Raw genomic sequence first — 12,165 nt, 5'->3', positions numbered from 1 at the left:
GTTTTCATAAATTGGGTATCAACAAAGTGTATCCATACCTCGCTGGTGTATACTGTTTTGTTTATAAATCTATTTTGATTGCAAATTTCACCTGCCAGGAGTTTCAGCTGCAATTAGAGGAGTCACTATGCACAAAGCCTGCTGAATTTCATACTGGGCTCTAAGGATTGCACGTAAATCCCCTACTTTGAGAAAGGCTGGTCGAAAGTTAGATTTCCCCCATGATATGACACAATGCCCTCATCAACAATAATGTGACTGATCTGAAATTTGAATATGGGGTGAGGATAATGGGACACAGTACACTAAGACATGTTTATTTATAGAAAACGTTTAACAAAATGTGCAATAAAATAATTACTACAACAAGGCGATTTTGGTCTTCCCTTACGACCATATCAAAGTCAAAGCGAATTAAGCCTCCTGACCACGTCAAGGTATCGCCCTTTCAGGAGGTTTACATATTAAATAGCACTATTTTCCAAACATGAAACATACATTTATTTATAATTATTACACTGTGGCTACGGAGGCGATTGTGCTGCTCTTCGAGAATCGCATTTAGTGGATTCACAACCACTACAGTGCTGGCGGAATCGTTAACTGTATCACAACACGTCAACAGTTTGCCGTAACCAGTCGGTAGAACACCAAAACACCCCTTGATGCATATGCCAAAATAGCATCAAGTTGTTTAGCCTTTAATTGGAAAAAATTACAAGATTGGTACCCGTTCGCCCGATCCAAAATATTTGCAATTTCTATGTTACTGTTGACAGACGACACATTAGTCGCCATCTTGTCTTGACTATGTTACTGTCTATATAACCAGCAAAGGCGCTAAACCAGTTTACCGTAACGTCAAGGTGAAGGTTGTTTTACCCAATACCGGTCGTTCCAGTCTGTCGCAGGAACGAACGGGAACCAGTCTACCACAATGGTGGCAGCGATGTTACCGAGAGTGTAACGAAGGTGTCACGCGCTGGGAAGGAGCTTGGTGTGAGGAGCTTAAAGGGGACTTAACTCTCGAGCTCAGAGTTGATTGGGATGCTTCCGGATTTGGGACAGTTAGAGGTAGAGAACATAGGCCGTCAATATAGGTTCTACCTTATTTCGAAGATCTCTTGTTCTACGAGTTTTCATTGAGGTAAGAAGGTTTGGTTATGTATGTGATAAGACACCGCAACACAGAAACATTGTCAGTCTCTCGGCAGATCACATTCATATATCCCGGATATAAAACAAGGTTCTCGTCTTCCCAGCACAGTTTAGCATTCGGCGACGAAAACCATGTCAAGTATATGTACATACAGATTATATTCAATAAGTCACCACATTAAAATCAGCTGTTCGAGGTTTGGCAAGTCCATCCACAACAGATCCATATTGATTTTCACAATATGCAAGCTTTAATTCCTAATGCACAGCCTTGGGTCGACACAGTAATGTTGAATAATGAATCCAGACTTCAGTTACATCACTATCCTGCTTCAGGGGCCTGTGATCCAGACCTTCGGAGAAAACGCAGAAAACTAAAACATTGTCAAATAAGGACTAAAACATAGACAAATAAGGACTAAAACATTGTCAAATAAGGACTAAAACATTGTCAGATAAGGACTAAAACATAGTCAAATAAGGACAAATCGTGGTAAGTAGTGATTTTAGAAATTGTTTCTGAAATCGTGGGTTAATTTAGATATGGTGTAAATTTTAGTTTCAATTACTAAACAGACATTAACTTAACATTTTGTTGAGTTATTTTTAAGACTTCCACCGCGTATCAGCATCAAAGTGTTTGCCACTTGCTGCAGAAGCTACAAAAGGTATGATATTCAATAACTAAGATGCTGCTCTGTGCGTGTGTGCGTCGTATAGGATGTTGGATCACCAGGTCGTGTCAGCTCCCTGAGACGAGTGCATGCGAGCGTCAGCCACGGTAGTGAGACACTGGTTGTGTTGTAGCAAGGTAAATGAGTTGTTGGTAGAGGACGAAGCTGCACTGTTGCCATTTACATTGATTTAGGGGTGAATATCTTTGTGATGTGGCATTTTGAGCCCCTAAGAAGTATGTGTCAATATCAAAATATGTCAAAATTCAAAAGTGTGAAGTATAACAAAACCGATGAAGGAGTAGATCCAATATTTTCCTTGGTCTGGATAGATGAACACACAGTACAAAAATAAAAAGAGACAACTTAATATCACAATAATTTTTACTTTTATTACGTTTTTCTGTATGCACTCCTGAAACAAAATTGTTTGTTTATGAAATCATAAAAACAACCTAAAAAAAAAATAAAACTTTGAATGCAGGTCTTTTATATATTAGTAGTAAGTTTTGTAATAACTACAAAGCAATGCCATAAGCGTTAGTTCTTGTGTAGAAATCCCGTAACATGTATGTGTGATTGTCACATCATCAAAATGACAAGGGTTTCAACCAACATAATAGTTCAACTATTCAGTTGTCTCAATTCCCTAAGACTCAGTATTAGTGTATAGATCCAACATGTTAAACCTAAATCTCCAATGATAAAATGCCTATGGCAGATATTTGAACCAAAAAGGCCTTTGTTACAAGAAGGATATTTTGTTATGGGATGGACAATATTTTGTTACTGGAAAGACACATATGAATTGTTTTAGACTTATTGGTTAAGTCTGAATAACTTTCAAATACAACATTTAAGTCCACATTGAATGGTTGTCAAAAGGATATACTTGTGAAAAATATATGCATTTGTTTCTTGTACATTGTAATGTTTTAAAACATGTTACAGAAAAGACATATGTCATACAAGGGTGAACTCTTAACCCTCTTGTGGAAATATGTAATTGTAAACTTTATGTGGTGAGACTAACTTCATGTGATGAAATTAACTTCATGGGATCAGACTAACTTTATGTGGTGAATATAACTTCATGTGATAAGACTAACTCTATGTGATGAGACTAACTTTATGTGATGAGACTAACTTCATCATGTTCATGTGATAAGACTAACTTTATGTGATGAGACTAACTTCATGTGATGAGACTAACTTTATGTGGTGAGACCAACTTCATGTGATGAAATTAACTTCATGTGATAAGACTAACTTCATGTGGTTAGACTAACTTCATGTGATGAAATTAACTTCATGTGATAAGACTAACTTTATGTGATGAGACTAACTTTATGTGGTGAGACTAACTTTATGTGGTGAGACTAACTTCATGTGGTGAAACTAACTTATGTGACAAGGCTAACTTCATGTGATAAGACTAACTTTATATGGTGAGACTAACTTTATGTGGTGAAACTAATTTCATGTGATAAGACTAACTTTATGTGGTGAGACTAACTTTATGTTGTGAGACTAACTTTATCATGTGATAAGACTAACTGTATGTGGTGAGACTAACTTAATGTTTAACATAACTTTATGTGGTGAGAATACCGGTAACTTTATATGATGAGACTTACATTATGTGGTGAGACTAACTGTATGTGCTGAGACCAACTTTATGTGATGAGGCTAACTTTATGTGATGAGATTGACTTTTTGTGATGAGACTAACTTGATGTGATGAGACTAACTTTATGTGGTGAGACTAACTTTATGTGATGAGACTAACTTCATGTGGTGAAACTAACTTATGTGATAAGAGTAACTTCATGTGATGAGACTAACTTTATGTGGTGAGACTTACTTTATGTTGTGAGACTAACTTTATCATGTGATATGTGGTGAGACTAACTTAATGTTTAACCTAACTTAATGTGGTAAGAATACCGGTAACTTTATATGATGAGACTTACATTATGTGATGAGACTAACTTTATGTGGTGAGACTAACTTCATGTGGTGAAACTAACTTATGTGATAAGACTAACTTTATGTGGTGAAACTAATTTCATGTGATAAGACTAACTTAATGTGGTGAGACTAACTTTATGTTGTCAGTCTAACCTTATCATGTGATAAGACTAACTGTATGTGGTGAGAATACCGGTAACTTTATATGATGAGACTTACATTATGTGGTGCGACTAACTTTATGTGGTGAGACCAACTTTATGTGATGAGGCCAACTTTATGTGATGAGATTGACTTTTTGTGATGAGACTAACTTTATGTGATGAGACTAACTTTTTGTGATGAGACTATCTTGATGTGGTGAGACTAACTTGATGTGATGAGACCAACCTTATGTGATGAAATTAACTTCATGTGATAAGACTAACTTTATGTGATGAGACTAACTTTATGTGGTGAGATTGACTTTATGTGGTGAGACTAACTTGATGTGGTGAGACTAACTTTATGTGATGAGACTAACTTTTTGTGATGAGACTAACTTGATGTGGTGAGACTAACTTGATGTGGTGAGACTAACTTTTTGTGATGAGACTAACTTGATGTGGTGAGACTAATTTGATGTGATGAGACTAACTTGATGTGATAAGACTTACTTTATGGGTGAGACTAACTTTATGTGGTGAGACTAACTTGTTTGGGTGAGACTAACTTTATGTGATGAGACTAACTTGATGTGGTGAGACTTATTTTATGTGATGAGACTAACTTGATGTGGTGAGACCAACTTTATGTGATGGGACTTACTTGATGTGATGAGACTAACTTGATGTGGTGAGACTTACTTTATGTGATGAGACTAACTTTAAGTGATGAGACTAACTTTATGTGGTGAGACTGACTTGATGTGGTGAGACTTACTTGATGTGGTGAGACTTACTTTATGTGATGAGACTAACTTTAAGTGATGAGACTAACTTGATGTGGTGAGACTGACTTGATGTGGTGAGACTAACTTGATGTGGTGAGACTTACTTGATGTGAGACTAACTTGATGTGGTGAGACTAATTTGATGTGGTGAGACTAACTTGATGTGGTGAGACTAACTTGATGTGATGAAACTAATGTTGCACACGGGTTGATATTACATGCCAGTAATCATACGTTGTTTACAAAACAATGTCATTTGCAGATAAACAAGCTAGCATCTGGAATCTATGATTATTTTATGATTATGAAAACTGTTTTTATTTGTAGTAACTGAAGATGTCAGGCTTTGGTGAGAAAGAAGAGGAGGATATTTCATCTCTCATATACAGCCTCAATGATTATCTGGAGGTAGATCGACGGATGTCGGAGGTGAAGATGTATGCACATCAGCATCCAGTGATGACCCTGTTCTGGGTGGTCACTCTGGCCATGTGCTGTGTACCGGTTATCTGCTTCTGTACATTTGTCTGTGCCAGTGTCTTCTTGGCCATAGCAGGATTTGTCCTCATCGAGGGTGTGTGTACAGTATTGATTTCATTCATCACCTCAGACAAGTCTTGTTCAATATTTCTAGATTGCACTTACTAGCTACATACAAGAGCATGCATTATTTGTCTGGGGCACAGAGCGGAAACAAATCAGGCAATTGTGTTTTGTAAATGTCATTATCATGTCCTAGTAAAATAAGTTTTTAATGTCTTTCATGTACCTGAGGTTTTGGGGCGGCACAATCATAAATCAAGTTTTGCAAAATATTGTTCAACTGAGGAATGTATGTTACCTGGTCAAGTTTCAAAGAACTTTCACAACAAATATACAAGGTGCCTTTATTGCAGTATTATCAGTCCAAGAGTACATACTGTAGTGTGGAGAAATCATGTGACCTGGGTATGGTCAATGTACACACATCTGTTGTGAACTGACATGTTTCATAGCCTGGTTAAGTTTAATGGCCTGGTGGACTCATGGCCAGGCCAAATTTCATCATCTGGTCAAGTTTCATGATCTGGTCTAGTCAAGATTCATAATCACAAATCTGTAAATTACAATAAGAGGAGAGCAAGAGTCCCATGATAATGGCAACGCCAACTGTTCCTAAATGAGATTCCTCTTTGACTTATGGAGAGTTTAACTGCATGTTGTTGTGTTTTGCAGGAACCGTGGTCACCATAGCCACAGTGCTGCTAGGCGGTGCATTGTTGTGGTGCTGCCTGCTTGCACTGGGATTCAGCTCGAGCCTGGTGGTAGGCTTCTATGCCATTCAGTACAGCCTGGACATGGTCAAGGGACTGACCAGCAAGATGCAGAAGCCCAAGACAGGTGCAGCAGTGAAGCAGCACAACACACACTCTGAGACTCCACAGGGACGGGTGGGGCCATTTGTCTCCCAGAAGAGATGAGCCGAATCAATTGTCTGAAAATAGAAACTTGTACCAAACATTGAATGAAAAACAATTAAGAAATGAACAGCCGAATGCGTACATAAATATACATGAATAGGTTGTGACATTGAATATATTTCATGGAATATATGTTGCTATGTTTCATTATGTACCATGATTGAACCTTTGCTGCGTCAGTGGTGACTAAGATAATGAGTTTGTGCTTATCTGATCTAATGTAGGTCTAGTGATCTGCCACAGGTTGCTGTGTAGAGTTGTGTCCCATAGCTATGCCATGATCTGCCGGTCCAGAGTTTGAATCTCATTTGCTGAGATTAGGATTATTGTTGTTTGTTGTTGTTTAACTCCGCACTCAGCAGTATTCCTACGATATGACAGCAGTCTGTAAATAATCTTGACCAGGCTATCCAGTGATTGACGTCATGAGCAATTGGGATACGATGACATGCATCAAACCCAGTCAGCGAGCCTGACCAACCAATCCCGTTTGTCACCTCTTAAGACAAGCATAGCCATCTCTTTTGTTAAGCGTGGGTTGCTGAAGACCTATTCTAACCCGGATCTTCAAGGGACTCGAGATTATGATTGTTGAATATTATGATCATTGGTCTGTCAACACCATGCTTTGTGCTTGTGAGTTTCAGTGGTAAACATCCATGATTTGCATTACTTCTCTTTCCTCCCACATTTGGCTAGCATGCTGGCAACTGATATGCTATTCACAGCACCCTGACTCCAGTACATGAAGACAACATATTAGGATGTATGTCCCTAAACTAACTGTCTACTGATTCAGTCCAAGATCTTGTAATGGGAACATTATCATCTTCCTGTCTGTGTGGAGCTGTGGCTTGTTGTTGAGTACATGCCACTAGTGCATTCTGGGATTCTCTAGGAAAGCTGTAGGTGAAAGATACTTTGAAGGCTGACTGACAGCAGTGTAGCACGTGTAATTGGGAGTAATTGACTGTGAACACCGGTCACTTACTGTTGTCCTGGACAGATCATTACGTCTTTCAGTGAACACTTTTTTCAGCTTTCATGGGTAAATATTCTTGATTTGACAGTTGGGATGAGGCTTTCTTTGACTTTTGTATTCTTAGATTTACTGTTTTCATCATAATGCATAATCTAGTCATTGATTCACTTTGTGTATCTGTGTTTAAGATAGCCTGTATAAGATTTGCAGTATTAGCCTGTCAATGTACATTATGTATATGTTAAGCATGTTGCCGTGTTTGGTATTAATGTGTTGGGCCAATTATGTGCCATTCCGGTAGTTGTGTACAGGAGTAGAAGCCATCAGTGTCTAACCCCAGGGTAGCATGCTCCATTGCTGACCTGGTTTGTCTTATACATCTACTCTTTCCTAAACATAGCATGTACATGTTGTTTGTCCTCATATCTATGAACAAACTGATAACCTGTGGCCCTTTGGTATTCCCCTCCTGTAATTCACTAAGTGGAGCTGGTTCATGATTTTGGCCTGAATCACACTGGACTTACCTCTCTTCATGTATTTGCCTGCCACAGACCCACAACATTCATCCTTGATTATCCTGTGTATCCCCATTCTGTTATGATAAACACCCTGGACCTGTTCACATCTATAGCTTTGTATTGGAAGTGACATCACCATCTCATAGATAGCTTAGCAGAGGAATTGTCATGAGACTAATTACACTGGGTGGCTATTTTTAGTGTTGCTCATTTAGATCAGACTCAACACGAGTGAGGGCGTGAGTATGGTTGTGGGTCACTTTTAGCAATATACCAGCAATATCACGTTAGGGACACCAGAAATGAGCTTCACACATGGTAACCACTGGGCTACCCCACCACCCTGGCTCTGAACGAAGCTACAGTTGTTGGCTCAGAACGAAGCTACAGTTGTTGGCTCAGAACGAAGCTACAGTTGTTGGCTCAGAACGAAGCTACAGTTGTTGGCTCAGAACGAAGCTACAGTTGTTGGCTCAGAACGAAGCTACAGTTGTTGGCTCAGAACGAAGCTACAGTTGTTGGCTCAGAACGAAGCTGCAGTTGTTGGCTCAGAACGAAGCTGCAGTTGTTGGCTCAGAACGAAGCTACAGTTGTTGGCTCAGAATGAAGCTGCAGTTGTTGGCTCAGAACGAAGCTACAGTTGTTGGCTCAGAACGAAGCTGCAGTTGTTGGCTCAGAACGAAGCTACAGTTGTTGGCTCAGAATGAAGCTACAGTTGTGAATGGGTTCCAGGTATTTACTACGATCAATAGACAAGATACACTTGAAAGTCGAGAATGAAAAACATTGTGTTCATGTCACTGCTCAAAATTATTTTTGCTGATGTTGATTTTTTTTCTTCATATCCTTACTCAGGTGAGTGCTCTTAAGATATAAATGTTCATGTGAATCAGCCTTCATATCCCAGACATTAAGACATGTGTCACCACTCTCTGTCTATTTCACCATGGTAGAAATAGATGTGTGATTGAGATTTGTATAGCATCAGCATGCCATCACCAAGATCACAGCCCTATTTTAGCCTTCACCCCATTATAGACTATGATCACAAGTATGACTTCAGCAGGGCGTTAATGGTCATCTTAGTCAAACTAAGTGTGGACGTAAGTGAACCTCAGGTTTATTTGCCACCATGGAACCTTACATTTTTAGAAGGAATTTTGCAGACAATATTTAGTATTTTCCTATTACGGTAAGCAACCACGGTACAAATAGTTTTCATATCTGATATGTTTGTTTATCTGGAGCAACAAGATTAACTGACAATTGTAGGAGTAATTGTTTGCTGGCAATGTGTACCTGCCTCCCTGCGACCAGCTAGCTTGTACAAGGCAGTTGTGTATATATTTAGATACACAATGTAACACTGAGTCAAGTTACCGGGTGCTGTAGTTTAACTAAAGCTGCTTGTGTATCAGAGACAGATGTATGTTCATAACACATCCTTGAACCTGAACACTCAGAGAAATAGAAGTTAATGAATATTCTGCTGCATGGTGATCAGCTCCTTGATGGTAGCTGAGTGTCTCGGAGTTCTCTGATCTTCCCACTCATGTAGACAGCGCCAACAGAGACTTCAACTTCCTGGCCTTAGGGATAGTATGTAAAGTTGTCACCATCACAACCATTTGACAGGAAGAAGTGAATATTTTAGCAATCAAATGAGCTGTGTTAAGGTGGTTGAAAGCTCTATTGATTTTAGTTTGTTATGTGTTATCTTGTGGGTAGGAAACTTGTCAAATAGGAATCCAGTTTCTTTCATGCAGCCCTTTAATAATGGTTAGAGATTTTACAAATGTGTCAAAGCTTATCAACTATCAGTTGTTTTGTTGTATAACCATTGTCCTTGGAGCAACTATGGTTATGTATCCACTGTTTATACTTTATTATCTTTTGTATGGATATATTTTGTTATGATCTCATGTGACAATAAAGAATCATATAATTTCTATGTGTTAAGAGATGTGTGTAGATAATGCTACAGACTACTTGAGACGACCAGCTTTGGGAAATGGTTATCAAGTGCACCTGACATGAATGGTCTTAGCCCAGCTCGTTCTCCTGTCACCGGTTGCTGTAACCTGGCCGATGACACCAGATCCAATGACCCATCCATGACAACACACTGACTTGACACTGTTACACAACTCTCCATGACACCACACTGACTTGACACTGTTACACAACTCTCCATGACACCACACTGATTAACACAACTCTTCATGACACCACACTGATTAACACTGTTACACAACTCTCCATGACACCACACTGATTAACACTGTTACACAACTCTCCATGACACCACACTGATTAACACAACTCTTCATGACACCACACTGATTAACACTGTTACACAACTCTCCATGACACCACACTGATTAACACAACTCTCCATGACACCACACTGACTTGACACTGTTACACAACTCTCCATGACACCACACTAATTAACACAACTCTTCATGGCACCACACTGACTTGACACTGTTACACAACTCTCCATGACACCACACTGATTAACACAACACTTGATGACACCACACTGATTAACACAACACTTCATGACAGCACACTGATTAACACAACACACTGACTTAACACCACACTGATTAACACAACTCTCCATGACACCACACCGATTAACACAACTCTTCACGACACCACACTGATCAACACAAATCTTCATGACACCACACTGATTAACAATTCTTCATGACAACACACTGACTTGACACTGTTACACAACTCTTCATGACACCACACTGATTAACACAACTCTTCATGACACCACACTGATTAACACTGTTACACAACTCTCCATGACACCACACTGATTAACAATACACTGATTAACAGAACTCTCCATGACACCACACAGATTAACACAACCCTCCATGACAACACACTGATTAACACAACTCTTCATGACACCACACTGATTAACACAACTCTTCATGACACCACACTGACTTGACACTGTCACACAACTCTCCATGACACCACACTGACTTGACACTGTTACACAACTCTCCATGACAACACACTGACTTGACACTGTTACACAACTCTCCACGACACCACACTGATTAACACAACTCTTCATGACACCACACTGATTAACACTGTTACACAACTCTCCATGACACCACACTGATTAACACAACTCTTCATGACACCACACTGATTAACACTGTTACACAACTCTCCATGACACCACACTGATTAACAGAACTCTCCATGACACCACACAGATTAACACAACTCTCCATGACACCACACTGATTAACACAACTCTTCATGACACCACACTGATTAACACTGTTACACAACTCTTCATGACAACACACTGATTAACACAACTCTTTATGACACCACACTGATCAACACTATTACACAACTCTCCATGACACCACACTGATTAACACAACTCTTCATGACACCACACTGATTAACACTGTTACACATCTCTCAATGAAACCGACCGCCTCCGTGGTCTTGTGGTAGAGCGTCCGCCCGGAGAGTGGAAGGTCCGGGGTTCGATCCCGGGCCGCGTCATACAAAAAGACGTTAAAAGATTGTACTTGTTGTTACCCTGTCTGGCGCTCGGCATTAAGGGGCTAAAACAAGGACTGGTCGGCTCGGAGTCAGTATACTGTGTCTGAGTGGGGTATTCATGTTAAACTGCGGCATGGTATCTCAGTGAGCTAGCACTATAAATCGGCATCAGTCCGGACTAGTACAAGCAGCCACACACACACATACACGTGCATGCACGTCGCTATATAAGTGCAATAATCTTGGACGCGACGTTAAACCCAATTTCACCTCACCTCACCTCAATGAAACCACACTGATTAACACAACTCTTCATGACAACACACTGACTTGACACCACACTGATTAACACAACTCTTTTTGACACCATACTGATTAACACAACTCTTCATGATACCACACTGATAAACACTGTTACACAACACTTCATGACAACACACTGATTAACACAACACTTCATGACAACACACTGACTTAACAACACACTGATTAACACAACACTTCATGAGAACACACTGGTTTGACACCACAGTGATGAACACAACTCTTCATAACAACACACTGACTTGACACCACACTGATTAACACAACTCTTCATGACAACACACTGACTTAACATCGCACTGATTAACACAACTCTTCATGACAACACACTGATTAATACAACTCTTCATGGCACCACACTGATTAAAACTGTTACACAACTCTCCATGACACCACACTGATTAACACAACTCTTCATGACAACACACTGACTTGACAACACACTGATTAACACAACACTTCATGACAACACACTGACTTGACACCACACTGATTAACACAACTCTTCATGACAACACACTGACTTGACACCACACTGATTAACACAACTCTTCATGACAACACGCTGACTTGAGAACAGACTGAT

At 39.6% G+C, this 12,165-nt stretch overlaps 1 protein-coding gene across 2 annotated transcripts; it reads left to right on the top strand.

Moving 5' to 3' along the window:
• The first annotated feature begins 967 nt into the window (after positions 1-967).
• LOC124119378 lies at positions 968-9,644 on the top strand. Of its 2 annotated transcripts, none has more exons than XM_046481866.2 (3): positions 968-1,147; positions 5,062-5,308; positions 5,950-9,644. In XM_046481866.2, the coding sequence occupies exons 2-3, from the start codon at positions 5,071-5,073 to the stop codon at positions 6,192-6,194; spliced, it is 483 nt and encodes a 160-aa protein (XP_046337822.1). In that variant the 5' UTR covers positions 968-1,147; positions 5,062-5,070; the 3' UTR covers positions 6,195-9,644. The 2 variants fall into 2 exon arrangements, with proteins under 2 accessions (XP_046337822.1, XP_048258626.1); XM_048402669.1 differs by having other exon boundaries at positions 990-1,074.
• The last annotated feature ends 2,521 nt before the right edge of the window (positions 9,645-12,165 follow it).

Source organism: Haliotis rufescens, unplaced genomic scaffold, assembly GCF_023055435.1.
Source record: "Haliotis rufescens isolate VD_foot unplaced genomic scaffold, xgHalRufe1.0.p SCAF_28, whole genome shotgun sequence".
Lineage (NCBI taxonomy): Eukaryota > Metazoa > Mollusca > Gastropoda > Lepetellida > Haliotidae > Haliotis > Haliotis rufescens.
The sequence above is the reverse complement of the archived record's forward strand: the minus strand, read 5'-3'. Positions and strand labels throughout refer to the sequence as shown.